The sequence below is a fragment of the Mustela putorius genome, unplaced genomic scaffold (genome assembly GCF_011764305.1).
Source record: "Mustela putorius furo isolate JIRA1106 unplaced genomic scaffold, ASM1176430v1.1 tig00003853_pilon_pilon_pilon, whole genome shotgun sequence".
Lineage (NCBI taxonomy): Eukaryota > Metazoa > Chordata > Mammalia > Carnivora > Mustelidae > Mustela > Mustela putorius.
The window spans coordinates 7141254-7165469 of record NW_025422005.1 but is presented as its reverse complement, the minus strand read 5'-3'; the positions used below and the strand labels follow the sequence as shown (position 1 = coordinate 7165469).

The 24216-nt window shown below is 47.7% G+C and overlaps 1 protein-coding gene across 17 annotated transcripts in view; it reads right to left on the bottom strand.

Moving 5' to 3' along the window:
* Window positions 1-309: 309 nt before the first annotated feature.
* Window positions 310-24216, bottom strand: part of KIF1B (kinesin family member 1B) — a 146154-nt gene continuing 122247 nt past the window's right edge. For 9 of the 17 annotated variants that reach the window (XM_045063717.1, XM_045063724.1, XM_045063722.1 and 6 more), the window contains 14 exons: window positions 23262-23346; window positions 20528-20633; window positions 16728-16754; window positions 14803-14917; window positions 13833-13966; window positions 13023-13084; window positions 11671-11816; window positions 10827-11066; window positions 9483-9554; window positions 7756-7877; window positions 6069-6218; window positions 5509-5701; window positions 5185-5303; window positions 310-4704 (listed from right to left, as the gene is read on the bottom strand). In XM_045063717.1, coding sequence (XP_044919652.1) covers window positions 4662-4704; window positions 5185-5303; window positions 5509-5701; window positions 6069-6218; window positions 7756-7877; window positions 9483-9554; window positions 10827-11066; window positions 11671-11816; window positions 13023-13084; window positions 13833-13966; window positions 14803-14917; window positions 16728-16754; window positions 20528-20633; window positions 23262-23346 — 1614 coding nt within the window. In that variant the 3' untranslated portion in view covers window positions 310-4661. The remainder of the gene's footprint in view (window positions 4705-5184; window positions 5304-5508; window positions 5702-6068; window positions 6219-7755; window positions 7878-9482; window positions 9555-10826; window positions 11067-11670; window positions 11817-13022; window positions 13085-13832; window positions 13967-14802; window positions 14918-16727; window positions 16755-20527; window positions 20634-23261; window positions 23347-24216) is intronic. The other 8 variants (XM_045063721.1, XM_045063725.1, XM_045063723.1 and 5 more) reach the window with 2 other exon arrangements.

Genomic DNA, 24216 nt, shown 5'->3' with positions numbered 1-24216 from the left:
ACCCCACTCTGAATGATCAGAAAAGAACACGTAGGTCACACCACAGTAACATCTTTGCAAGTCAAGAAAGCTTATGTAGGGGCACCTGGGTGGCTCAGTGGGTGAAGCCTCTGCCTTTGGCTCAGGTCATGATCCCAGAGTCCTGGGATTGAGCCCTGCATCGGGCTCTCTGCTCAGCAGGGAACCTGCCTCCCCCCCCCCCTCTGCCTACTTGTGATCTCTGTCAAATAAATAAAATCTTTAAAAAAAAAAAAATTGTGTCGGTCCCTTTCAACGTTGGAGAACAAACACACGTCCAGAGCCTTCTGATGCACTGGTTGTACCTTTATTATGTCTACCTCGTTCACTAAGAGTTCCGTGATGCAAGGTTACCATACACAGTTAGATAATGTCCGCATTGCACATCTAAGGCTATACAGCAAAAGAACCAGAATTAGTACAAATACAAGAACTATATTTACATTCTGTATACTCAAGCTCCAAACATCAGATAATATTTACATAATAAAACATGAAAATGAAAATCTGAAATTAATAATGTACATTGTTGCTAATGTGCTCAACTCCTTACTGGGGAGAGATGAGTTTGCAAAGTCTTGGTTCAGAAAGGCCACGTGTGCTCCACGGCTTCCGTGGCAGCGCACGCGGATGGTGAGGAGAGACCCGAAATCCCGACGGGGGGCACCTTGCACGCGAGAGGGCCGGTAGAGTCCTCGGACTAGCCGATGCCAGAATGTGCAGCCTGGAGAAAGGGAACTTGAAGACATGAAGACGACATGCAGCAGCCGGGGTCTGGCAGGAGACCAACCTCAGCTTGGACTCTCTGAGCACAGCTTTTAACAGGACATTTGCATCAACTCTCATTCTTTCCTTTAAATGATCAGAAGCTTTCCTAAGATTATGGGGCTCAAATCCGAATTTCATAAATGGCCTTTTGAACTACCGCAGATCATCTCTCAGCTGAGATTTCCATTTCCTAAGGACACACACTCAGTCCATCCCCGGCACACAGTCACGGTCTGGCCGCAGGCGGGGTGGGTGTCGCCAGCCACAGGGGACAGCCCCCGTGCACACAAGTCCAAGGCCTCTGGCAAGTACATTCGGCAAACCTTCTGAGAGCAGCAGCAGAATTAGTGTCTTCTTTGTAAGGAGCAGGTTAATAATCACATTTCAGAAAGGGAACCTAAAGCAAAAATGAAGGACCCAAGTCTAGCAGACCGACCAGCCCTGCCCCGTCCTGGAGGACCCGCGGGGACACAGCGCGAGGAAACGGGAGCGTACCAGAGCTGCCCCGCACTGGGCCATCCGTTCTTCCCCAAGCCAATGTGCAATTCGTTACAGCTGTATAAATATACAAATACCTTAAAAAATTAAATATCCCTGTAAATCACAACAAGCAGCAGGCAACAAGTCTTTGCTTTGAAATATGCGCCAGGAGAAGTCATTTTTAGACCCCTGAAGATCTTTCACAATCATTTAACTTATTCCTTCATCTTGAAGAGCTGAAAAGCCCCACTGAAAATATGGAGTAGCTGCGGAAGTTCAACGCAGCTGAAGGGGGAAAAAATGTAAAGCAACAGTGGTTTCTTAGCCGGGAGAAATCCCTTTCCTTGCCCTCACAGTGATGGCTTGAGCGTCTAACGATGGGCTAGGATTTGGGTGCCCACCCCGCTGCCAGCAACAGCCCTTCCCTGCGCGCCTGGCTGTGTGCACGGCTGGCCGGCCGTGCCCAGTGCGGCCTGAGAGCTGGCTGACTCCCAGGCCGGCGCAGCGGTGAGGCGGCTGTGGGCGCTGGCCCTGTGTGGGCTGTGAGGCCATGGTTTGCTTTGGCAGGAGGTGGGAGGGTGGGGACGGAGGACAGGATTGCTTCTAACGAGCACCCATTTCTCCTTCCTTTGTGTAGGAGCTTTTTCTTTTTGTGTTTTGCTTGTTTAAAGGAGTGCTTTTGGTGGGGGGGAACCACATTAAAAAAAACCCTCAAAAGGTAGTTTCCCTGACTGTTAATATGAAATAGCAACTCTCCTGCCACCATGGCTTCAGTTAAAGCCTCATAAGTAGTTCCTGCTATAAATGGTCTCTCAGCTTTGAAGTGGGGATGGGTCTGCCCAGAAAGGGAACATTAATCCGGAAACCTTCCAACTCCAGTCCGGACACGGGCCACTGAAGGAAAAGGGGAACCGATAAGGACCGTCCTCCTCCGATGGTGGGAAGCACCGGCGCCAGAGACCGCGCCGGACGTGGACGTCCTGCTTCCTCAGGGGCCCTCTCACCCAGGGCTGTTATCAACAGTCCAGTGCCACCAGCTCTAATCTCGGACACCTCCAAAGCAAAGACTTCCCAAGCCAGTTTTGAGTTAGAAGAAAAACCAAATGTCTCTTCAGTGTATCACATGATTTGCCTCGCCCTCAGCCCTCCCCACCTCCCTCTGCCACGGACCTGGGTCCCTCTGTCAGACTTCAAGACAAACAGCAGCGGCACCCGTGACTTCATCTTAAAATGTGACCTTCGAATTTCATCTTCATTTCCCTGAAATTAGATTTCATTCCGGTCCAGCAGCGGTCTCTAAACACCAACAGATGCTGGATCTGAGTCTACACCAGAAGGGCACAGAAGGACATACTGTGCCCATTAGATAACGAAGGAACCTTTAACTACATGAAAAACTCACGCACTGCTTAGAAAACAAGCAACATTATAGTTAATGACCTATGTTTTAAGGAGAGGAAGGAAGTTAAAAAAACCTAGAGTTTTTATTGATCACTTTTGAGCTAAGATCACAGCCTGGGGCTTCTATCCTTTCTCTCAAGCTTGCCATGATTCACTTTTCCTCCTCTCCGCAAGGCAACTCTACCGAAGCCAGAAGACCTGTTCTTAGAGATGAGCCCAACCAGGAGGTCAGAGCAAGGGTCCGCTGACGCACGCCTGCCCAGCTCTATACTACAGCGGGCACGAGCCACTGCCCTGAGCTGCCTGAAGCAGAAAATCAGCTGGTCCGCACCACCAGAAAGGCAGCAACTTCAAGCCTGGAGACCCTCCGTCTCCATGAGGTGAGAGAGGGCAGAAACTTTCCTGAATGCCTGAGGGACGGCCAACAGAGGTGTGTGTGAGGGGGTAAGGGTGGTACAGAACACCCCACATCAACCGGCAAAGCAACTGAGTTAACCTGTAGGCCTTCCCTTCCCCAGGCCGTTCCTATAAAACTTCCTGGCAGCTGAAAGAAAAAAGAGTATCTCGTGGTCTTCCATGATGGCGTCTGTAGGCAGAGGACCCTGTTCTATCAGAGAAGGAGTCAGCAGCGGGCTTCCTCTTTCTTCGCTTGGCAGTATTTCCACATCCCATGAAGGCAAGGCGGGGACAGCAGCCAGCCACTGGGGTCAGGGCTCAAGTGTGCCTCTGCTCTGCCCCTGGCTGTCCTTTTGTTCTTTCTCTTTTTTTTCAGTGGTGGGAGGGATTTGTTTCAATCTCTTGATCCAGGAGGCGAAGCCTGCCATGTCTGCTTATTTCTGAGTATGGGAGGAGGCGCATCACTGAAAGCATTTTCCATTTGACAGGGACCACTGGAGACGACCCCGGATTCAGAGGGAGACTTCCAAGTCTGTACTTGAAAGTTACATTTCTTTGATCAAAAGGAGCTACAACAATCACAAGGTCACTACTCAGCATTACCAGAATTATAATGACAACAATGACCATCAAATTCATAAGCAGAAAGTCACTCTCCCCTTGTGGGACATTTGTGGATGAACCCGCACTAATTCCAAACTGTACCGCCACCGCTAATGCCAAGAAGAAAAATGAGAAACTCTGAGAGAAAAGTGGCTCACAAGAGCGCCTGCTGGGAGGACCGTCCTCATCTCCCGGTCTGCCTCCCGTCGCGACACGACGCCAGATCCCACAGTCCTCTCAGATCCGCGGGGAACATCCTGGGCTCTTCCCTTCCTACAAGGTCAGCAGTAGCCACCATTCCAGGCCTGCTGAGAAGTCCTGCCTTCTCTCTTCTGCTAAAAGAAAACTGCAGAACTGCATTCTAAATAAGCTCCGCCTCCAGAGAACACACCTGTGCCGTTTCTAAACTCATGCCCACCTTTTCCCTGAACGGAAAATGCAGGGATTTGCAACGGCAAAAAGAGATGGAAAGGGAAAAGCTACGTTTTTTCCTTTTAGGTTCCCAAAAAAGCTAGATGTTTCCTCCTGGAGTCTCTAAGCCACCCCCCTACCCAAAATTAAAGTGACATCACAAATAGAGAAAAGGAAAAGAAGTATTATGTGGTCTTAAAAAAGAGACAAAGGTATCCAAAGACAGCAGTACAGACATCACAGGTGGTCATAATGGGGACCTATTATACAAAAGGAAGTCAAAAGACACGAAAAAATAATCTGGAGATTCACTGGGTCCCCTCTGGGTTGTTTTTGTTTTTTTGTTTGTTTTTCTCCCTTTTGTTAGGCCACATGCTACTACCACGATTCTCAGCACAAGAAAAATGAAGGGTACGGAGCAATGGAGACGGGGGCGCGGAGAGCTAGAAAGAGCGCTGACAGGAGGGAAAGCGGTTATTCCACAGGCTTACACACGAGAGGGGCCGTCAAGAATCACAGAGAGAAGTGAGAGGCAACACTTGCTTTATCTCTCACAGGCGAGTGAGGCGGCTCAGCCCAGTCACTTAGTCCTTCGGTTCGCTGGGGCATCTGCGGGAGAGTTTTGACCTACAGGGGACAGAGGAACAGGGCGGATTAGAAAGCTGGATCCAGATGTCCCTCCCCCCAGCAGTCCCCTCCTTGGGCTTCTTCCCCTCCAGCACTCAAGGCCCAGGACTCTAGGCTCCTGAATAAGGAGGCTAAGCTGTGGGGGCCCCGGGACACAAGCCCCTGACAGGATCACAGGCTGGACCACTGGGAGACCATGAAGGTTCTCACCACCTTCCCCTGACTCCGAAATTTAAATAAAATCTTAAAACAAAAAATCAAAGCAGGACATTAGCTGGACACACATGTGACCAGCTTCCTTTAGCCCTTCAGAACAGCAGGCGCTCGTCTGCGGCGAGCGGAGGCCCCGGCCCCACGCTACAAGCGGCTTATTTCGAGTCCCTCCTCGATCTTCCCTACGTTCTGGGAACAAGACTTCCTTCCTGATTTCCACTGACCAAAAGCCAAGAAGGAGGAGGAAACACGAGGACGACTTCGTACCGTATCGTGCCAGCGAGGAGTGGGTTAAAGGCATACAACCAGTCATTCATGTCTTTGTCGTTGAGAGCCTGTAAGAGGACCCCACGATGCTTTGTGCACACGGCAAAGATGTTGGGTGTCTGAAAGAGACGCAGGGGCCGGGGCAGTTACAACAGCTGCTGACAGTGGAGCCCACCCTGCCGGCTCCCAGGGCACACAGCAGCTCACACTGAAGCTTCAGGGAGACCCAACACACGGGAGAGAGGCCACACCACACCACAAACAGTTTAGAACTCAGAAGGGAGGGGTGCCGTGGCCACTCTCGGCCGCCAGAGCCGGACTGACCTTCACCATGGCCTGCTGGTCCTCGCTGTACTCCACCTGAGCCGTGGACAGGTTAATGACACCACGCTCCACGGGGTCTTTGTCGCTGTTGTAGATGAAGACATAAGGCCGACGGACCACAACAAAATGCTTAGCCCAGTTGCTGTAAAGTGGCTCCTTGAAGTGCAGGTACCCTTTCTTAGAGACCACGGAGCTAAAAAGGACAGTATGACAGTGGCTGGTTATTTACAAAAAGAAAGTGATCATGGCCTGAGGAAGACGAAAATAGGTCTCACCGAGGCCCAGAGCCTAGGATGAACAAAACAGGCCAAAGATCTGTTTGGCCTAGAATCTTCTCTGCTAAAGTAACACAGCAGAAGAACACAAAGTGCCGCCCCCCACACGCACACTGTGGTGTGGTGACGTGCCTGATGGGACATGGCGGGGTGGGAATCAGCCCTGCGCCCCAGCCCAGACTGCACTGGCATTAGACAGCAACGTGCACGGCGGGTGTAAGAGCAGAGAGAAAAGTACTGTGGCGGTCTTCTAGACCCGGCATCCCTGGTCAGTTCAGTACTCACCCTGGTCGGATTTCCTCAATGTCTGGAACAAGATTGAGAAATTCATTTTTTCCTGCTCGGGCCAAATAGGGTGTTTCCACAGGTGGGACAATCTGAAACTGTTCAAATTCTGTGCAGGGACTAGAGGCCCGGGAATTGGCTTCTGGGGTCCTTTAAAGGAGAAAGGGTAGGGGCAAGAGGAGCGTTAGTGAGGTCCACGTACAACGAGTCCGCCCCGCTCGTGGGAGGAACAAGCCCCTCACCAGCAGAGGCCTCGAAAACATCGGCTGCAGAGACTCGGCTGAGAAGACAAGCGGTATCAGAATGTTAATTCCAGCTTTAACTGGGGTCATCCTTCAGAAGTCACAAAAGTCACCGAGTCAGGCCATCCCTCTTCCTGCTCTGTAGCCCTCCTAATGGAAGTGTCAGGGGCGTCCACTCCGTTCCTTGGGTGTTTCTATTTTGTTCCCAGGCCACAACTAGGGCAGTGGTTCTCCAAGTGTCAGCCCTAACCAGCAGCAACGCCTTCACCTGGAAACTTGTTAGAAATCCAAATTCTTGGGCTCCAACCCAGACCTACAGAACTAGAAACGATGGATGTTTACCCATCTCTACAAGTCTCCCAGGTGACGCTGGTGCCCTGACATCGGAGCGCCACTGCCCTAGAGGGCTGGCGGAGAAAGCAAACAAGTGGGAAGAAGCTGGCTTCCCGAACGACTACCCACTGAGGGCAGCCCGGGACCGTGCTGTGAGCAGGAACGCCTGCGCCCCGCACTGAGCTATCCCAGAGCAGCTCAGCCTGGTGTATTGTATCTCACCCATTCCAAAAATCCCATTTTTAAAAAAATACTTGACCATTTCTCAAGATGGGACGCATCTTACAAATGACAACAGGCCACATTTTGGTTGGCGGTGCTTTTTTCTTTCTTAGTGGCGACCCATGAAATAATGTTATAGTTGATGACATCCCAAGTTAATTAAACCACCTGGTTGTGCTATTTTCTCAGCCACACTCACTGGTGGCCCAGCGGGTACAGTCTGACAGACAGCTGGACGACACCTCTGACAGGCGAGCATGCTGAACAGAGACGGGCCCAGGAGTGTGACAGTGAATCACAAACGAGTGATTACAGTGATGAACTCATTGGATCTAGACTAAGTCTGTCTCTATTATTCTTACCAACATGTTTCATTGTGCCGTCAAAATATAATTTCCAAACTAGTTTTAGACTGTTTTCCCCAAGATGGGGACTTGCTGTGTGTGACAGGACTGGGGAACCACGCGAGTGGGAGTGGCAGCCCAAACACGCAGGAGAGGGATTCAGAAGAGGAACCAAGGGTTTTCATGCAGGAAGCTGGCGACACATGGTGGCAGAAGGAACAGCAGCATCTCCCTGGGGCTGTGATAGCCATACAGGGCTCCCGCATACTTCCGAGTGCTGCCAGGAGGGGTGGTTCTGCCCTCAGCAGAGAACCAGAGCTAGAGGAAGGCTCATACATCTTTGGTTCTTAGGCTAGCTTCTCTCTGTGAAGTCTGGGTAATTGAGGCTTCTTTTCTTCTTTTTTGTATGTACGTATGTGTTTCTTGTAATATTACCGCCAACGCAGGGCTCGAACCTCGAGATCGAGAGCTGCGCCCTCCACCAACGGAGCCAGCCAGCCGCCTCTTTTATTATTATTATTATTTTTAGTAAACGAGGGTACTTACTTCTGCTCCAGAGAGTTGCTTCTGGCATCTACCAGAGAAGGGCAGGTGGAGGAAGGAGTGAGGGTTGCGCTGCTGAAACTGGACACGGAGGGATCCCGTCCGATAGGAGAGACATCAGACAACTGGCGGGGGGTGGGGGTGGCAAGCGGAAGACGGCAAGTGAGATTCAGCTGAAAACCCAGAATGCCTAACGCGGAGCTTTGACACCCAGTGACCTCCTGTTCATGTATCTGCTGCTGCAGGTCATTCAAGAAAACGACTTACAAATCCTTCATGGCCTGTCCCATTAGGAATCATTTACAAGCGGCCAGGCTGGTTTTTCATTTTGTGACTGTCCTGAATTAATGAAATGAGCCTATCTCTGTGAGCCCAGTATTTAAAACAACAGGCACTATTAGGCACTATTCCAAGAATATGGCAGAGGCCCTGTCCTCCAGAGGCTTACATTCTAACTGGAGAACAAATCAACAAATAATCTGCAAAGTGTCAGGTAGTCGTACAATGCAGTAATTCTACTATGGGGTATCTGCCCAAAGAAAATGAAAACACTAGTTCAAAAAAGATACATGCACACCTATGTTCACTGCGGCATTACGTACACTAGCTAAGACAGGAAAATGACTCGTGTCTACTGGCAGATGAACAGATAGAGAAGACATGTCTATACACACAGTGGAATGTCATTCAGCCACAAAGATAATGCGATCTTGTCATTTGCAACAAGATGGACGGACCTAGAGGATACGACGCTATGTGAAATTTGACAGAGAAAGACAAAGCCCACATGATTTTATATGTGGAACCTAAAAAACAAACAAATAAAAAAACAAGCAAAAAAGCAGGCTTTTAAGTACAGAAACGAACTGAGGGGAGATGGTGAGGGGACGGGAAACATGAAGGGGATGAAGAGGTACAGGCTTCCCGACAGAGTAAGTGGGTCACGCAGATGAAAAGGATGGCGTCGGGAATACAGCCACTGACACTGTGATAACGCCGTGCGGTGACAGATGGGGATGACACTTGTCGCGTGGTGAGCCCTGGGTAAGGTACAGAACTGTTCCATCACTATGTTGTACACCTGGCACCAGCTTAACACCGTGTGTCAACTGCACTAGAATAAAACGCGGCATCAGGCGGCAGTAAGAGCTACAGCAAAAAATGCAGCAGGGAGAGGTCAGGCGGCTTCAGGGAGCTGCTGCCTTTACAGAGGGTGGCTAAGGAGTGGATGTTCGAGAGAAAAATGAACAAGATAAGGGCGCCAATCGTGGGAACATCTGGAAGGAGATGACCCCGAGGAAAGGAATGGCGAGGGCGCCAAGGCCTCCCCAGCAGGAAGGAAGAGGGAGCAGAAAAGGTGGCAGGGCCCAGCACTGAGTGAGCGCTGCAGAGGCGCTTTCAGCGCTCGCCTCTTTGCTGAAGGCAACAACATTTAATGCCACCAAAAACCTCAGGACTCCTGGTGTCCTGTCACACAGTGACATACCAGTCCCTACAAGGTCTTCTCCAAGGGATTCGGGGAAAAGCCAAAATGTGTCCCATCTGAGAACACTCTGGGAGACACATCTGATAACACGGCAGAGCCTTTATCTGCGGAAGTCAGTGTTCCGACTTGGAGAGATTAAATAAAACACGAGAGCAGGTATGTCCTTCATCCTCAGACCCGACGCTACACGCATGTGAGGCCACGTTAAAGCAGGGAACCTGGGACGGGGAACCTGGCGGCTCACCTTGCAGTCACTGATGCTGCCGTGCACCTGGCTGAACTCCCGGTTGAAAGTGTGGGTGAGAAGTTGCAGGCACTAGGGGAGAGAGAGGAAGGTGTGAGTTTCAGCGGTTCCATGAAGCCTTCGAGGCAAGGCAGTTGGAGGAAACAACAGGCTAACATCCACAGTGGAGCTCAGGTGTGGCCCTGAAAGGTCTAGAATGAAGTAAGAATGTAATTTAGCAAGGGCAGCCTGGCGTGTGCTTAATGAAGAGAAATTAAGTGGGTCGAAAAGCTGTTCTCAAGACGACAAGAGCTGCCAGCACCACAGTCTGGAGGTGCTTAAGAACACAACAGTGCCCCTTCCGATTCCTCCTGGTCCTAAAGGCCATGGAGACTTCTGGATGGACATTATTTTTCTTTTTTCTTTTTTTTTTTTTTTAAAGGTTTTATTTATTTGACAGAGAGAGATCACAAGTAGGCAGAGAGGAAGGCAGAGAGAGAGAGAGAGGAGGAAGCTGACTCCCTGCTGAGCAGAGAGCCCGATGCGGGACTCGATCCCAGGACCCTGAGATCATGACCTGAGCCAAAGGCAGCGGCTTAACCCACTGAGCCACCCAGGCGCCCGGACATTATTTTTCTAAACTGACTAGAGGACCATCCGGTTACTGAAACAACACGGCACAAAAGCCCTCTCACCCCTCTCGCCCACTGTGGGCCGGCTGCCCAGACACCACACGCCTGGGAGTCATCCTCAGCGACCCCTCTGGGCAACAAGGAGCGCCAACTCTACGGCCCTGGTGTCTCTTCCGTGACGACTCTTCCTCTCCAGCCTGCAGCCTCTGCCTCAGCGGAGACCCATACCATCTCTCACCCAGAGAGATCTCTGTGCCATCAACAGCTCTTTGTGCCTCGAGTCTCTGTCACCCAGACCCACCCTCTTTCTTGCTGCCACAGTGGTCTTCCTAAAACATGAACACTAGTTTGAGATATTTCTGTATCACCCCCAGGACACTGCACTCTAGTCCAGTCCCCAGACCCTGCGAGATCTGGTCCTGCCCCTCCCTGTGTTCCCCAGCGACTCCCTAGGGCTGAGCTGTAGCCGATGTGGTCGCTCCGGGGCAGGCTTCCGAGCTTAGCTCAGCAGCACCGGCCCGTGGAGGCCTCTCCTCTGGCTCCCCTGGACTCAGAAACAGACCTTTATCACATGCTTGTCACCGAGTCACCTGTGAGTGCAGCAAGGGTAGAAATGGAATCTTACTTATTTCTATCTTCACAGCGAGTACAGGCCTTGAAACAGAGGCCCTCAAAGAAACATGAAAATGAAAAACCAGCTCCCAGGGGTCTCGCGAGAGGAAGGGACTCACACCTTGGTAGCCAGCTCCTTCTCTCGGTCCACCAGGCTTTCAATGTCTGCCGAGTCGTAGCCGCTGCTCTCGCTGGGGGTGATGGCGCTTTCAAAGGTGGTGGTGGAGATCTGAGAGGAGATGCTGGTGGAGGTGCTGAGGGTCCCGCTGCTGAGGCTGGGGGACAACGAGTCACTCAGCGATCTGGGGATGCTGTCACCAAGTCTCTCACGCAGCAGCAGGAAGTGGCGAGTTTTCTCCACCTGAGAAGATCAGCACAGCTGCCTCAGCGGACATAAACCTCGTTAAGATTTTTTTTGTTTTGTAAAGATTTCTTGTTTATTTATTTGACAGAGCGAGAGAAGAAATACAAGCAGGGGGAGGCAGAGAGGGAGAAAAAGGCTTCCTGCCGAGCAGGGTAGTCCAACGCGGGGCTCCATCCCAGGACCCAACCCAAGATTCTTTTTTTAAAGATTCATTTACTTATTTATTTGCGAGAGAGAGAGAGAGAGAGAGAGAGAGAGGGAGGGAGAGCGCGCGCCTGCGTGAATGGAGTGGCAAGGGACAGAGGGCGACTGAAAGGGACAAAGAATCTTCAGCAGACTCCCCACCACTAAGCAAGGAGCCTGACACAGGGCTCGATCTCACAACCACAAGATCATGACCTGAGCAGAAACCAAGAATCAGGCGCTTAAGTGCTGAGCCACCCAGGCACCCCAAAGCTCATTAAGATCTTAGTAAGGAAAATACGCCTCCATCATGATTGAAAGCCGAAAAGCCAAGATCACACAGAGAAGGTGAGTGTGTGGCTGGGATCCGGGGAATCGTGCTCAAGAGTTCACCTGAGCGTCTCCTGCCCTTGGGTACCTCGTGAAGGAGCTCCAGCTTCTCTAACTCCCACTGGTGCTCCAGAATGAGACTGTCCCCGCGCGGCCGCCAGCCTGCTAAGTTCTCTTCTCCTCGCACATATGCCACTGAGGTATCCAAGATTTTTCTTCTTCTCCTCTGCATGCCTGAGCCAAGAGAAAACAGAATTTTTTTTTTTTCAGAGAAAACCCTGATTCCATTTTTAGCTCAAAATAATTCATGCACATGGCAAATCACGACACTTACTCATGATGCATGGGATTTTATTTACTAATAAATATTTATCCCTTTTCCCCTAAAGGAATTCTTTGAACTTCTTTTAAAACTGAGTTACATTCTTTGATGACTATGAAGACTGTGATGCAGCTTGAGAAGATGTCCAAGCTATCGTGTTAAGTGAAAATGTAGAAAGACTGAATAGTCTGTACCTTACGGTTCCAAATATGTAAAAATACACCCTTACGAACAAAGTAGGAAAGAACCACCTCTCCATCTCCCCCTCGCCCCCCGCTGCGCCCCACATTCAGAAGCTCAGTTAGGGCTCCAGATGACGAACAGCTTCGGCACCATCATTTCCCATCAATTTTTTAAAAATGTTATATCAAAGATATATTTATCCTTGATATAAATTTATGTTAAGAAATATCTTTGATATAAATTTATGTTAAGAAACTTTCTTAGGAAGATATTTGGACACTATAATTAGCTGCTATTGGGACTAGGACTCATACTCAAGCTCTGTTTTCAATCTAAATCTTACTTGTGGGACCTGACCTTCTTCCGTAAGGGTACTCTAAAACGATTCAAACTCCCCTCAATCAAATGCTCTTTAAAAACCCTGACTTTTGTTCATGCTCCTGTTTATAAACACAGAAATGCAAAGGCCACCAAGCTAGAGGAACAGCAACAGTGCAAAGAGATATCAGAAAGGACACAGTACAGATTTAGTTTAATAATCTGTCTTCCTAGAGCACAGGAAGTTCGAATTCTAGCTCGACAGCACCTATAAAACTACCCTGCCGAGGTACCTTTGGCACTAACATGGAAAGGGAAATGGTTATGAAGTCTGCCAACCCAAATTCATTCTAATATACTCAAATTTTTTTATAATACATTGCAACCTCATGACATTTTGTTCAATATAGTTTTCATTAACTGTTTAGGAGGTCTCAAACCAAACAGTGTTGTAACTCAGAAAAAGGTAACTCTCATCACCACCAAAAAAAAAAAAAAAAGGCTTATGAAATATACCTGCTTTCTAAAAATCCTATGTGAGTAGGATAGATTTTGGACATAATATACTCCAAACACAGGCAAAGATAACTATCAGCTCCCCATCCACAAGGGCTTACCTGGACTGCCCGTGTCCGCCGTTTTGCATAAACTGAGTTCATAAATTCCAGTGACTCGATTGCTATCCGAATGAAAACAAACAACTGGTTAACTTCTTACAGCACAAAAGCAGGAAAATCTCAATTCCTTCTACTTAAAACACTGCTGTCGGGACTGCAGCCCACCCTCAAATGCAATTACAGACTCTTCTTATTTCTTTTCTTATTCTAAACTTAAGAAAAATATTTTTCCTAGAAGGAGTTGGTTTTCAACCCAATCTCTTGAATTACTTCAACAGGAGGAATGAATTGAATGATAAACCCCAAAGTGTGTAATACAAATATACAAATTAAAAATCACCTTACCACAAGAGAAGAGACGAGGGGGAAAGTCTGACTAGAATGAAACGGCGAGCATCGAATCGGGGCCATGTGACTAGGAAGGCACTGAACCTTACTGTTTAGGCTGGGGAGTGAGGCACAGGTAATCCCTGTGCTAGGCCTGACGTATTTTGATGTACCTTAAATAGGAGTAAGTCTTAAGAGAAGAAAATCCCAGTGGTAATGGTAAGAATCAACGACATCTGAAAGAACATTCAGTCCCTGCAAGAGTGTTCTGCGACGGTCCCAATGTCATGCGGCTTCGTCCCTTCACACACGCACGCGTCCCTCAGCATTTCAGTCAACGCCAACACCTGGGAGTTACCGCACTCCCGCTATCAGGCTGGAAGCCGACCCTAAACAGCAAGCCAGGGACCCCGTGGGCTCTGCTGAGTCTGCCGTGGGCGAACCAGCTGGAAGCTGGAAGCTACACTGGTCTCAGACACTTACGAGTCTGGGGACTTCGAGTAGCCGCTGCCGAAGAGGCTGCGCAGAGAGCGTGGCGGCGAGATCTTGGCGTCGCGCGAGTAGAAGACCATGCACACGTCCTTGGTGACGACCGCCGGCTGGATGCAGTGGTCCAGCTGAAAGCACAAAGGAGAGGGCTCCCCTTAAATGCAGACAGAGCACCCGTGGCAGGACTCTGTGCTCTGCAGAGTCGGAGAGTGGGTCCCGGAGGTGGGGGCGGAAGAGGTCAGCTCGACCAACTGCTTCAACGGCAGCTCGGCAGATCGTGTGCGCAAGAGGAGGTCGCAGTCCTTGAGGCTGCTTTGTTTTCCCCAAATTTAAAAAAAAAAACTTTCTTCTGAAATAATGGCAAATAGTTATTATTATGTGCCAAGCACTGTTCTAATGCTTTTGTGTATGACCTCTCTGCCCCTTTCTGATGTAAATGCCGTCATTATTACTCCCATTTAAGAGATGGGGGAACTGAGGCACAGGCAGAGTCCCGGTCATGCTGGCAGTAAGTGGCCGCACAGGGATCTGAACAGACAGGCTGGTTCCAGGGTCTACGCTGTTAATCACCACTAGGCTCTGCCCAAAGTCATAAAAAGAAGAGGCGAAGTTTTCTTAAAATCATACCTTCTGTGAAGAAGGAGATTAGGTTACTAAAACTGAAGTTATAATAGAAGCCATATGACCTTCTTTAAGTTTATTATTATTTTTTTTTAGTAATCTCCACACCCAACATGGGGCTCGAACTCAGGACTCGAGACTGTGACTCTTCTGACTGAGCCAGCCAGGCACTGCATCGTAGACTTTGTGATTACACAGAAACTAGGAGCAGAAGCGAATACAGTCAGAACAGTAGGAAACAGCTGACAAAATAATCAGTTGAATCTTTCCTCCTCACTTGTGGTAATCTGCCCATTGTTCAGGCCTAGCCATTTGTGGTGATTTAGGTTCATAATCTCCTCACCTCTAGGTACGCTGACAAGGTCATGTAGATCTTTTCCCCATAGGGCGTCACTCGGTTCAGAAGGAGAGAGTTATGGAGGGAGCTGTCCCACACAGCCTCGAAACGGTAGAAGGTCCTGAGGTCAGAAAGACAAGAGGCAGTCATCCAGAGGAAGCCAAGTCACCTTGGTCCAGGTACTCGGTCAGCGACACTACTGCTTCCTACACCAACAAACACTTGCGGCGAACGGAAATCTAACGACACAGCGGAAGCTTCATCCCCAGAAGGAAAAGGCAGGCCCCCAGTCTCTCACCCCACCCACCATCCAGGAGCACTTAGCTACGCTTTTCTTTTTTGGACAAGCCTGCTTCTCTGCCTATAAACATAAAACCAGATCAATCAAAGAGATTAAGACGGAAAGGACAAGTGCCTGTGGACAGAAACTGAAGGAAGAAAGCCTAAGTAAGTGCCTCTGTCAGTCAACAAAGAGAGCAAGAAGCAAATCCTCAGGAGCCTGGAAGCCTATCTTCACACCCCGGTCCAGTTCCGCCGAGCCTTTGAAATGTCACAAACACCTGTGAGGCCTGACAGAGGAAACAGGCAGAATAATTTAAGTACAGAAAATCTGATTTTAAATAAAAGAGTAAGGGGCTACTCTTAGTTGAGGTTTCAGTAAAATAATGATTTTAATACCAAAACTGGTTACTATTTGTTAGCTTTCAAAAAAAATCCACATGAAAACCAATCTTACGCTTCCATAACAACCTGAAGCTTGACTTTTTAAGCACCCAGAAACTGTTCTTTTTCTTTTTTTTTTTTTTAATATTTTATTTATTTGACAGACAGAGATCACAAGCAGGCAGAGAGAGAGAGGGGGAAGCAGGCTCCCTGCTGAGCAGAGAGCGCGATGTGGGGCTCGATCCCAGGATCCCAGGATCATGACCTGAGCCAAAGGCAGAGGCTTAACCTACTGAGCCACCCAGGTGCCCCATGAAAAACTGTTTTTTAAGTTGTTCTAATATCTACCTTTTTTCCTACTGGTAAAGCCCCACAAACCTGACCGGACAGCCGTTCTGCCGGTTCTGCACCCCCTCCAAAGCACTGCACTGAGTTATAGCCCAGCTCCCAGCTCCGCCCGCGGCCCCCCACCCCGGCAAGCCCCACGACAAGGGTCTGCTCGGCACAGAGCACGTTCTGCCCCACTGGCTTGCACCCGGTTCAGAGACAAAGAGTTTCCTCACACTTTGCTGCTTCCTTCTACATTCCTCCTTGCTCCTTCCCAAATGGTAACCTCGCTACTGCCGTGTTTTCTAGATTTCCTGTGATGAGAAACTTCCCTAAATGAGATGAAGAGAGATGGGAAAAGACTTCCTTCACCACTGAACCAGGATTTTTTTCTACCCCCAAAGAAGAAAATAAACAGATGAGACAAGCAGCTCTGACAGCAGAAAGAGAAATGTTTAAAAATAAACAACCTATTTCTCACAGACTCAGCTGCCCAAATAGTCTCTACTACCTCACAGGCCAGAACCAAGAAAACAGTGAGTGATTATGCCGAACTACAGAGCAGCAAAGTCTCAGGCTCCTGACAGAGGACAAAGAGAAGAACAGAAGACCCAGGCTGAGTCCTCATGGAAGGAGGGGAGTCACACTCGCATTTGTAATAATCCAGCAGAGGCGAAGCCGAAGGTGCAGAAGGATGAAACGGGCAGGTTGAGTGAATGGGACGAGAAAGAGGGGCTCTATCAGGCCCTCATGAAGCAGTGTGTGAAACTGCGCACGCAGCAGGGGCAGCCAGGGCACAGAGGGTACATGATAAGGCGCAGCTCTATCCTAGGTCTGCACGGGGCTACACTACTAACTGAGAACAGTGTCCAAGCAACAGAAGACATAAAGCATTCCGATAAACTAGAATCTTTATGTGCAAAAAAGCAAACAGAAAATACCTAGGGATATCCTTATCAAGAAAGAGCCTGCAAAAACATAGAAAAGGCTTTTGTTAGTGTCGAAGCAGAACAAAAAAGGAAAGGAAAAAAGAACAAAGCAAAAGGAAAAAAAATACATAAAAAAGACAAATTTGCTGTGAAGCAAAGTAAATCCAAGGGGACAATGAACAGAGAACTCCATGGGCACAATCTGACAGACAGCTTACAATGACGCGGGTCCCTCTCCTGAGACATTTAGTTAAGGAAAATGCTGGGCACAGAAAGGATGGTGGACGCCACCTCCATTAACACCCTCTCTCCAGGTGACGCAGGACTGGAGACTGGAAGCTGCTGTGGCGTCAAGGGAAACCACATCAGTTAGGTGACCCAGAAGCAGGACTGGGAAGGAAAGCAGCAGTGGCCCCTGTGGCCCGCACAGCGCTAGCTGGGCCCCGGGAGAGCGCTCACAGGCAAGTGTGCTCCACACACCCAAACTGGAGTTCTTTAAGTTCAACTTTAAACAGTAAACCTTAGGCACATAAAACAAAAGCTCTCTTAACCAAATTCCACTTAGCTGGAAGTGAATTCCCAAATTCACTTATGCTCTCCGTCTTCTTAAAATATAAAGACAGATGTCCGTTAGCACTGAGCATCCTAGACCGGTGCGATCTCCCATGCCAGAGCTTTGCTTCCAAGACCTGGGTGTTGTGCTTACCAAGTATTAATAGTATTTGGTTCTGAACCTGTTTATATAGTTAATATAATCATCTAATTTAATCAAATATTAGGCAAATCCATGAAACATGAGGGCAAAAGGAATTTTTGTTTAGTGCAAAAATAACTTTTTTTTTTTTTTTTTGGAAGATTTTATTTATTAGGGTGGCACCTAGGTGGCTCAGTTGGTTAAGTGGCTGCCTTCAGCTCAGGTCATGATCCCTATCTCTTTGTCAAATAAATAAATAAACAGAAACTAACAACAACAACAAAAAAAGATTTTATGTATTTATTTGGCAGACAGAGAAAGACCACAAGCAGAGGGAGCAGCAGCCAGAAGGAGAGGGAGAAGCAGGCTCCCCGGTGAGCAGAGAGTCTGAGACGGGACTCGATCCCAGAACCCTGGGATCATGACCTAAGCTGAAGGCAGCCACTTAAAAATAAAATAAGTTTAAATAAATAAACTAAAATAAATTTATTTTATAAATAAAATAAAATAAAATAAATTTATTTTATAAATAAAATAAAATAAAATAATTTTATTTTATTTTTTGAGAGAGTGTGTGAGACAGTGCAAGCGAGCAGGGTGAGGGCCAGAGAGAGAATCCCAAGCAGGCTCCATGGTCAGCACAGAGTCAGATGCAGGGATTGAGCTCATGACCCTGAGCTTGTGACCTGATACAAAATCAAGAGTCAGATGCCCAACGCATTGAGCTACCTAGGCACTTCCCAAGTTGAATGTTTGTTTTTTAAAAGATTTTATTTATTTGACAGACAGAGATCACAAGTAGGCAGAGAGGCAGGAAGGGTGAGGGGGAAGCAGGCTCCCCAGCTGAGCAGGGAGCCCAATGTGGTGCTTGATCCCAGGGACCCTGAGATCATGACCTGAGCCGAAAGCAGAGGCTTAACCCACTGAGCCACCCAAGTGCACCCCAAGGTTGAATGTTTGTAAAAGACTTGATAATTCTGAGTTAAAAAACAACTGTTAAGTTTGGATGTGATCAATGTAAAAAAAGGGGGGGGGAATAAAATTTTAATGATCAGTGTTAAAAAGTTTAAAGGATTTTGCATTTAGATTCTTCATAGGTTTCTAGTTTTTTTTTTTTTTTTAAAGATTTCATTTATTTATTTCACAGACAGAGATCACAAGTAGGCAGAGAGGCAGGCAGAGACAGAGGAGGAAGCAGGCTCCCCGCTGAGCACAGAGCTGATGTGGGGCTTGATCCTAGGACCCTGGGATCATGACCTGAGCAGAAGACAGAGGCTTTAACCCACTAAGCCACCCAGGTGCCTCTAGGTTTCTAGTTCTTGTTCCACAAAATTAAAAATCAAATGATGAATTATGGGCTTGGTTTTGCAAGAAAGACAATCAGAAGTTCAGTAAATGAGCCTACAATTTAAGAAAAGGCCTTGGCCCTGCAGTAAGACATTGACAAATTAATGTATGTTTATATAGCTTAAATTTAAAATGTTTTAAGTGTGTATCTTTTTATTAAAAATACTTGACTTTGGCCGAGTTCTTCGATTAACTCTAAACTTCTGTGAAAGAAGCTGCTTCTAACGAAAGCCAAATTAATCTACAGCATCTGACCTGTGGCTGGGTATGAATCAAAGAACTTTTGAAGTTTCCTCTAATGCAGGCAACCAGCATTTCAATCAAACATCATTGTTCTGTGCATTTTGCTCAGTATTCTAGGGAAATTTCAGATCTATTTCTTATAGTTGCAAAGAAAACATGGTGCATATCAGCTGAATATCTGCTATCAACGTCCAGCTGGAGAGAATACCATGTGCGGTTACTGCTGACTTCAGAGAAACGGATCGCTCACGACTCTGCCCAGGGCTGGCCAGAGCATGCTTCCTTATCTCTGCACCCCTCCCACTCAGGTGCACCCTCATATTCCTTCTCTCTCTCTCTCTCTCTCAGTGCCTTCAGCTCCTCCTACAGGCAAAAAACAGACATTTGCTTTTTTTTCTTCTTTTCTATGTAAAACCACCACAAGGAAACAATGAAAATCAATTAATCCCGGCCCAAACTTTTAAGCCTGTTTCTGCTTTTTGTCTCCTTTTTCAAACACAGATGTGAGGACATTTTTCCAGAACAGAGAGAGGTATAAGAAGTCTTCCTGAGGGGCGCCTGGGTGGCTCAGTGGGTTAAGCCTCTGCCTTCAGCTCAGGTCATGATCTCAGGGTCCTGGGATCGAGTCCCGCATCGGGCTCTCTGCTCAGCAGGGAGTCTGCTTCCTCCTCTCTCTCTGCTTGCCTCTCTGCCTACTTGTGATCTCTGTCTGTCAAATAAATAAAATCTTAAAAAAAAAAAAAAAAAAAAAAAAAGAAGTCTTCCTGAAATACAAAGGCCAGCCCTGCTTCCCAGCCCTTGCCACATAAAGGAGTGGGGTCTGTGCACAGTGACATCACTCCTTTCCCAGGGAGGGAGAGGGCCCAGTAGATTTATCTCCAGTCTGATATGGGAAAGCAGATTGGCTGTGTACTTTATGCACTCTGTCCTCATTTGATTATAAAATGGAATTTTAAGAGAAACTAATTTAAAATTTAAAATAAAATTCATTATTTATAGCAGACAACCGTGTTCAGAAGAGTTTATATACATTAGTTTGTCACCTTTCTGAGTAAATGAAAATGAAAAGCAAACACAGATTCCTGGACCCTCTGTGGGCAGCAGCCAAGGCTAGACATGAGAGGGTCCGCTATGCCAGGAGGACGTTTCCATGACACTTAGGACCAACAGACCTTCCTCCACAGCAACCCCTTCACAGGAAAGCAGTCTCGGCAACAATTCATCTGTACTTTTAAACCCCAGGGTAGCGGCTGCTCTTTCTTTTGCCACTCTTGTGTCTCAGACTGTGTTACATCTACGCAAACTCCACCACACAGGACAGAACATTCATTCGATCTGGTAACTGATCCACACGCCCTGACCTCTGTTTGCTTTTGGAGAGCAGCCTGGCAGGGAGGAAAGGGATGTCTGACGTGAGAAAGGAATTTGTTTCTGCATCTGAACAGGAGTCCCGGGTGAACAAGGAATCCCAATGGGGGAGCCATCAACCCCTACTGGGGGGCCCCCTCGGGCTGCGCAGAGGCTGTACCTGCTGGAGTTGTGGGAGGACTTCAGGTACTTGGCAGAGATAATATTTAGAGAGAGGATCGCGTCCACCGCAGCCTCATCCACCTCAGCCTTATTCCTGATCCGGCCTACGAGGAAGAATAAAGAAACTAGGTCAGGGGTACACTTGCAAACACAACAGAAATTCATGTAGCCAAAGAGAGACTTTGAAATCCAGGGACCTTCAGGTGCTGGAAGTGACGCGGCTCGGCCGAGTGCGCCCCCACAATTTCCCGTGTCGCACTCTGCTGACTTCCCGCATTTAGTCCCCTGGGAAACTTGGCTGATCCTCTATTCGAAAAGTTTCTCAGATTCACCTCAACTTTTATTTCCACCACCCCATGCTCGCGAAGGTCATCCCCGTCCCATCTGGAAGGCTGCGGTGGCCACTTCCCTGGGCTCCGGGTGGCTCCCCTCTCCCCCTCGCCAATCCACCCGATGCCCACTTTCAACTTCGTCAACCACTGCCTTCGCTACATCACTTTCTTGTTCAAAATCCTACAACCGTCTTCAAAAGAAGACTGGGGGAACCCCAGGGGTGCAGGGCCTAGAGGTCAAGAGCATCATCTGTGGGGCTGGACTGCCCGGGGTCAAATCTCAGCTTCAGTACTTTCTGGCTGTGAGGCTTAGGCATACTGTTCAACCTCTCTGAGCCTCATCTTTGAGGCGGGATTAACAATTCTGTCCTCACAAGATTGTTACAACTATGTTATATGTTTGTTACATTATACTAAATAAATTAGTATTTTTAAAGCATTCAGAAAAGTACCTGTTACAGAGTAAATTAAGTTCTCATTAAAAACAAACAAACAAACAAACAAACAAAAAACGGCTTGAAAACCACTGCCCTAGACGAAGAGAATATAATCTCCCTTCTAGAGGTTCTTGATCTGGTCCACAGATCTATGTATAGAATTCAGGAGGTCCTTGTGCTTCAATGGGAAAAAGAAGTACAACTTTATTTTCACAAACCTCTGACTGAAATTTGGCATTTCCTTCAATTCTGAAAGGAGGGGACAATTCACAGGAAAATCAGCAGGACCTGTGACTCTGTCCACAGCAGAAATCATAGAAGTTTCCCTATAATACTAAGATAAAATATCCTGACATTCATCACACTCTGAATGATAAAAATCAGACCACTGCTTCTTTAATGCACTTAATGCATTAATATAAAGGACAGTTTATGTTATAAATCTGTTTAGTATTTGAGAATTTCAGTCCCATTAGTTCCCTTTGTAATCCTATGTACAGCTGACCCTTGAACATGGGTGTGAACTACAAGGGTCCACTTATATACACAGATTTATTTCCTTAAGTACAGTCAGCATTGTGAATATACTTTCTCTTTCTTCCCTTTTTTTTAGAGAGAGCTCACACGCACAAGGTGAGGGGAGCAGAGGGAGAGGGAGAGAGAATCTTAAGCAGGCTCCAATCCCAGTGCAGAACCCGACATGGGGCTCCATCTCACGACCCTGAGATCACGACCTGAGCCCAAATCAAGAGTCAGACGTTTAACGGACTGAGCCACCCATCCAGGCGCCCCCTTATACTTTTCCTAGTAACATTTTCCTTTATCTAGCTTACGTAAAGAATATAGTATATAGGGCGCCTGGGTAGCTCAGTGGTTAAGCATTTGCCTTAGGCTTAGGTCATGATCCCAGGGTCCTGGGGTCGAGCCCCGCGTTAGGCTCCCTGCTTGGCGGGGAGCCTGCTTCTCCCTCTCCCACTGTTTATGTTCCCTTTCTCCCTGCCAAATAAATAAAATCTTAAAAAAAAAATACAGTATATAATACATGTAACATACAAAGTATGTGTCAATTGACTAAGTTATTGGGAAGGTTCTGGTCAACAGTGGGCTGTTAGCAGTTACGTTCCGGGAGTCAAAAGTTACGAGTGAATATTCGACTGTGTTTCTAACCCTCATGTGGTTCAAAGGTCAGCTGTACTTTATTTTTTACATTTAAAAACACAATTCTGAGGCTTCGCACTGCCAAAGGGGTTCAGGGCTGAATCTTTATTAGATTCAGAACCCTGCCTTGGGACTCTAAAGCTTATAAGATTTAGTCAATTTTTTCTTTTCATCATGCAACCCTGGCCATGGGTTTCTAGCCATCTGCATGCTGGGGCCGTTCCTGACCCTCTTACTCAAGATGCTTTGTGTGTGTGGAAAACAAAACAGATGAAAACGCTCTCATTTCTCCTGCATCTACTCAGACCCACCTGGATCCTTTTTATTGTTAATTCTCAGCACAGATCTTTCTCACCTGCCCTCATTCTGGGACTTACCCATCAAAGTGCTTTATTTATTCATTATTTTTTGAAAGTATACATATTTATTTAGGTACTCTCTACACTTGGGGTGGGGCCTGAACTCACGATGCTGAGATGAAGGGTTGCACACTCCACCAACTGAGCCAGCCGGGCTCCCCCAACTGTTTTAAACATACATATGCTGTCTCCCCAACTAAACTCCCAACAAGCAGAAACTTCTGCCCTCTGTGAGCCTCTAACCCAAAGCCATTCCCACAATAGCTGAGTAAAACAATGGTTGGTTGAATGCCTTATCCCTAACCATAGGGTCTGAGAAACAAGAGTAGCTTCAAACTCAAGGCCACGTGTCCTCCACACTCTGTGTTCTCCAGTACCCTTACCCCACATTCCCCGTGTTCCTCGAAAAAGCCTGGCTCCAACCTCAGCCGATGGAACGTACTCACCTACCACCAGCTCACGAACATCCTTCCAATGGAGTTCGCTCCCCTTCTCGTGGATGATGGTCACTGTGATCCTTCGCTGGATGCCCTAGGTAACAGAGTCAGGTTGCAATTTAGCTGGGACAATCAATGATTTCCTCCTGTGTTCTTTTCCGAACTGTACAGTCTAGGGGTGGGCAGGGGGGAAGGTCTGGAGAGAGGGGAGGAATGCTGTCCCCACTGTTACTCTAAACAAAGGGATATAGGTCAGGGGCGGAGGAAAAACCAGGTTCTGACATGGCTTTAAGAACAGATGACCAGATCATATGACCCAGAATATGAGACCCTCAGCTCCTATGCCCACCTGGGTCATAAGCTTTTTTTTTTTTTTTTAAGATTTTTATTTTTAAGTAATCTCTATGCAAAACGTGGGGTTTGGGTTCACAATCCTGAGATCCAGAATCACAAGCCCCACAGACTGAGCCAGCCAGGTGTCCCAGTCAAGAACTGTTGAGCACTGACCGAATCTACTTTTGATTTACCACAGAAGGATCTATATTTCATGGCCAGATTTTTAGTCCACTGCAACGTCCATCTTCTATCCCCATTAAAAACTTTTTTAAAAGTTTTTTTTAAAAGATTTTATTTATTTATTTGACAGAGAGAGAGAGTGCACACAAGCAGAAGGAACGGGAGAGGGAGAAGGGAGACTGGTGTGCGGCTCGACCCCACCCAAGCTGAAGGCAGAGGCTTAACTAACTGAGCCACCCAGGGGCCCCTCCATTAAGAATTCTTAACTGGAAGAGGCACCTGAGTGGCTCAAGCTGTGAAACGTCTGCTTTTGGCCTGGGTCATGATTTCTGGGATCGAGCCCTGCATCGGGCTCTTTGCTCAGCAGGAAGCCTGCTTCTCCCTCTCCCATTCCCCCTGCTTGTGTTCCCTCTCTTGCTATGTCTCTGTCAAATAAATAAATAAAATC